The sequence below is a fragment of the Eptatretus burgeri genome, chromosome 6 (assembly GCF_056783735.1).
Source record: "Eptatretus burgeri isolate ZD-2024b chromosome 6, Ebu_testis_v1, whole genome shotgun sequence".
Classification (NCBI taxonomy): Eukaryota; Metazoa; Chordata; class Myxini; order Myxiniformes; family Myxinidae; genus Eptatretus; species Eptatretus burgeri.
The window spans coordinates 36,840,369-36,845,368 of record NC_140966.1 but is presented as its reverse complement, the minus strand read 5'-3'; the positions used below and the strand labels follow the sequence as shown (position 1 = coordinate 36,845,368).

Here is a 5,000-nt window from a genome sequence, read left to right as displayed (position 1 = left end):
GCGTTGCGGAGTTATTTTGATAGTCAGGGTTTTCTTTTATTTTTACATCAACGATAACTACAACAACATGCCTTCACCTCGCTTCCTCACACCGTCGCCATTGCCGACGTGCGCGTCAGCACGTACGTGGGCAGAGTTCACGAGGACCTGACGTCTCTCTCGCCCAATCAGGGAGATGCGAGCAAGATTGCCGACGGTCGGCCAAGAGGCATAGCCCACGCAGGACCATATTCCACTCCTTGTTTGAGGGGCCGTCGCCCCCCCCCCCAGTCCAATCAGCAGAATTGGCGCCCCTGTCAGCCAATGGGCGATGAGCGGACCGCACCCGAGAAAGAGGACGAAGGGATAGAGAAGAAATAATTGCGCCCCGTCTCCTCGAGTGAGTAGTCTGGTGCTCTGTCAGCTCGAGCGCGTGGTCTGGCTCTTGGATCGATCTCTCAACGCTGGTCTGGCCTCATCTCGTGGCTGGCGCTGGTCTGATCTCGTCTCGTCTCGTCTCGTCGCTGGTCTGATCTCATCTTGTCTCGTCGCTAGTCTGGCCTCGTGCCGTCGCTGGCAATGGTCTGGTTCGCTGGTCTGCGTCTGGCTGCCCTACTCCGTCTTCTGGTGACTGGAGCTCCGGAAAGGTGCGGACGTCGAAGACCGCACGAGGCAGGAAGGTCCGAGAAAGCTCTGGTTCTCAGCTCATCTGTCCTCGAGCTGGGAACCTTCGGTGGAGACCTCAAGGTCAATCTCTCTTTTTGGGTATTTGTGTGTGCGTGTGTGTGTCCTGTGGGCCCTGTCTATAAGTAGGAATGGTTAAGTGCTTTTGCTGTACATTATTTGCATCTCTTATTGTTGGTTTAACTCTGCCCTTTACGTGTTCCTTCCCCACCTATTATAAATAAATATCCATTTGTTGAAGGTTTCAGCTCGTCCTCGTCCTTTCCTTCATTGGTTTAGCATGGTGCGTTGGGGAATTAAAAAGGCCATTGCTGCTGTAGATGTACGTTTGAACCGACGGGACCTCGGTAACCATCCGCTCGGGTTATGCACGGGTCGAGCCCGGTTACGGCTCGTCCCGTTCGAGCTCCGTCGAGGGTGTGTGAATACTCGGTAGATCGCCACGTGGGCCTCTAGGTATTTTGACGTTTGGCAAATAACTCTGTGCCCACGCGGTTGATTTATTGACAATTCACGGTCCTGTGAGGGACCCGTACCTTCCGAGTTATCCAAGGGTAACGATCTGAATTCCGGGTGTTCGGTGGAGTCGACTTTGCAGCTCCATCTAGCGGTCGTGCTTGCCACCGATACCCGGCCCACAACAATATGTCTGAATATACTGTATATCTTGTCAACCAAATATAACAACAAACTACATTAGACTTCTTATGGGATAAGTGGCTGACAGGATGGCCTCGAGATAGGTACACACACGCACCTATAAGCTGTCTATAGCCAGGGTTTGAATCCTGACCCACCTATAGACTGTCATCCTGGGGTTTCATCGGCAGTGTGATTCATCAATGTGTGTATCATCCCGTGGATGGACATTAAACAGGCATTCCTTCTGCCACCATTCGTTGGTGGAAGTTAAAGAATCCATGTTGTCCTTCATGAAAAGTAGGCGAGCCACCACCGGCACCACAGCTAAACTCAAAATTCCTGCCCTAAGCAGCAGAGGGCACTGCATCAGAGGCACAGCCATGCCTTCAGCTAATGATGCTACCCCGCAACCTTGTGCTGCATACTAACGAAGAAGAAATGGATCAGTTGGGACGGAAAGGTTATGACCCCAATCTTTGTGGAAGTCAGTCCATCCTGACATTCTACTGTTAGTAATTTGGAATTTGTTTGGGCTAACGGTGATAACTCGCCTCCTCTTTGCGAAAGACACCATGGACATTAAAAGTCCACCAACACTCTCAGTACTGGCAGACAAGTTCTCTGGCTTTATATCCTTCCAATGGATGGCACACACATTGATGGCTCGCCCTGCATATTAAATAAGAGGATGACAGTTTGTAGCTGGGATAAGATTCAAACCCATGCTGTACAGCTCAAAGGCGAGTGCACAAACTTCAAAGCTATTCTGCCAATCTTATAAACTACATTCAACTGCAATTCAAAAAAATGATGTACAAATGAAATGCACTACCATTCATCAAAAGAGCAGAGTTTCATAAAGAGATGCAATCCAAAATGCAGGATGATGTCAGAGCTAAGAATGCAGTTGGTGTGGGCAAGTACCACATACCAACCGTTTTGTGCACCGAGCCACACTGTTGGTAGCAGGCTGTTCATCTTTCCTGCTTCCCGGTACATCAGCTCAAGCTCGGCAGGAAGCAGGCGGACACCGTCACGGACGACATCAGCTTCCCTACATTTGAGTAAAGTCCAGACAGACAAGGATAATGTGAATGGCAAAGGTAAGCATTCAGAACAAATATAATTCGCTTTTGGTAATGAGAGAATAATAAGTTTACAAGTATGAACTAATATAATACCTCATTTACACATAAAGGAGTCAAATAAGAAATAATTTAACATTTTATATCCTATAATGTTAAGCATCTCCCTCCCCACCACAATCAGTCACCTACTCAGACTGCAGCTGTGGAGTCTCATAATTATCCGGGAGAGGATCTGTGAAAACATGCTCGGTGAATGTCTCTGATGAAGTCACTTCGGAAACCATCCCATCACAAACCGTTGCAGTCACAACTTCCGTGGCTTCCACTGCTTCCTCTGTCCTTCCCTCTGTAGTTGTTTCTGCGTGCCCTGGAAATGCAGAAGACACAAAGCACACCCTGATTGGAACACACAAGCAGCGATGTATTGTTTTCTCACTATTTTTATGGCATTGAAGTGTTGTACATTATTGATAAAGTCATTTTGTTGATACCTCGGGAAAAACCACTCGATCTAGTTTCCAAACATACGTCCATCAAATGATCCTCCCACTTTGTAGATATAAATACACACATTTAAGTAAATGTACACAGATATAAATTAAAGGATACAACATTGCAGTTATAAATGTACACAATCCCATAAATGTACATGATCCAGCTGCTCTTCAACTATCGACATGATATAAAGTGATCTAGCCAAGCATTTGATATATTTGGGGGCTTTCATTGAAGCTCTATCTCAATATACTGTGAATATAAATCAATAAAATGGCATTACACCATGACATTTTCATGTATTTATGACTTTCCAATGGAAAAGTCTCACCATGTTGGTCACTTTTTGAGATATAGTGGTGAGATATTTGAGATATTGCAAAAACTTCGTTTTGGCAAGATAACAAACAGACCCAAAAGCAATACACTCTCCTTCGGCGAGGGTAACTAGAAGGGCACTCGGTAGAGTGGATACCTCCGCCCTGCAATGTCTGATCCACGAGAACACATCAGGCCAAATACACTTTTGAAATATCATGCTATATATCGTTTTTGGCTCCATCTCTCAATGGTGAAGAAACAGTTAGAAATTAAATAACTCTCGCATCCAGATCCGGATTGGGATCTTCACCAAAATCGAATCAATTCGTCCTTGTTACACACCCAACCAGTCAACCAAGTTTCAACTGAATCTGTCCATAACTTTTTGATATCCTGCACACAAACAGATAGGGGTGAAAACATAACCTCCTTCACCTTCAGTGGTGGAGGTAGAGACTAAAGCAGTGCTGCAGGTAATATTCAAAGAAGAGAAAAAAAGGTTCAGTTATTAAACTTAAACCTCACAACAACAACAACCACCGAATCCTCATGACTGTTCAGCAATCTTTTGCCTTTAAGTTTTTACATTGACTAACCCTAATGTTCAAATTGTCATATACACAGAAGGATGTGTTTCTTTGAAACCTCTGCCGTGTTCTTCATAAGTATACCTGAATGCGTGTCCCATGGTGGATTATCACCATCTGTTTCCGTAGAACCGTCATTAGAACTTCCTTCCACGCCAACCTGATTACCAGTGGCCTCCATGAAACCATCACACAACTCTTGTTGTACAGCAGGCGAGAGGTCATGTTGAAAATCCTCTCCACTGGAATAATCGGTCTCACGTGCTCCTAAAAACACAATATAGTGTTGGTTATTAAACACATGCTCATAAGTATATCTTTTCATTCAACAGCCTTCAAAGTTATCATCCAATCCTGTCTATCGCACCCTTTCCCATGCTCAGGGACCAACGTATCCACAATACGATGGCATCCATAACAGCGAATCATCAGTAAGTTATCCAACCTCTGACCTGTTGGGAAGATACACATGCATTTGTTGGTCACTTTCGTGGTCATGCAAGACTTCCTCACTGTGTTGCTCAGTTGTGTATTTATTTGATTACCAGGATGACAACTTGAAAACACTCAAATCATGCGAAGTTGAAATTTTTAATTTGTATAAATGAGGAAACATTCGTTTTTGCAATCAATAACTTGATTTTAATATTTGGTCCATAATACTAAGACAGCATCATCAAACAAATCTTTCTGGTCGACATCAATAAAATAGATCAATGATCTTTTGACTTTTCTGGAGGACCCCCATTCCAGGTTCTGCTGAAAAACATCCCCATCCTTCCAACAGGTAGGATGCAACAGCATTACCCTCTCCTAATGTTAATAAGATCATGACCTTGTTCCCACCTTCAAAAAGGACTTTTAAAAAAAAAAAAAATTCTTACAATATCTCTCCAACAAGACCACCTAGCAAATCCTCCAATCATCTTGTACATCCAACCATGAGAACGAGTTTCTTCAACTCGACATCAACTGACAAGGCCATTGTGCACTACAAACAAAAATAGATAAAATGTATTGCAAAAATAAACCTCTTTTTTGCTTTGATATTATTTTGCTTAATGGCAAAGGGGTACACTCCACATGTCAGACACATCTCATTTCCCACGATGGCAAACATACACTTGTCAACATTTAGTTGACAACATTCATTGTTACCCTGTGCATGCAAAGCGAAAAGTAGGGTTAAGCAATTGGTTCATGT

At 44.1% G+C, this 5,000-nt stretch overlaps 1 protein-coding gene across 7 annotated transcripts in view; it reads right to left on the bottom strand.

Annotated features, from left to right (window-relative positions):
- Window positions 1-5,000, bottom strand: part of LOC147024547 (C-Jun-amino-terminal kinase-interacting protein 4-like) — a 200,888-nt gene that overhangs the window by 34,362 nt on the left and 161,526 nt on the right. For all 7 annotated transcript variants that reach the window (XR_015059080.1, XM_085884562.1, XM_085884563.1 and 4 more), the window contains 3 exons: window positions 3,881-4,063; window positions 2,583-2,760; window positions 2,237-2,359 (listed from right to left, as the gene is read on the bottom strand). Coding sequence is in view for 6 of the 7 variants with exons in the window: in XM_085884562.1 (XP_085740688.1) it covers window positions 2,237-2,359; window positions 2,583-2,760; window positions 3,881-4,063 (484 nt within the window). In the remaining variant the exon portion in view is untranslated. The remainder of the gene's footprint in view (window positions 1-2,236; window positions 2,360-2,582; window positions 2,761-3,880; window positions 4,064-5,000) is intronic.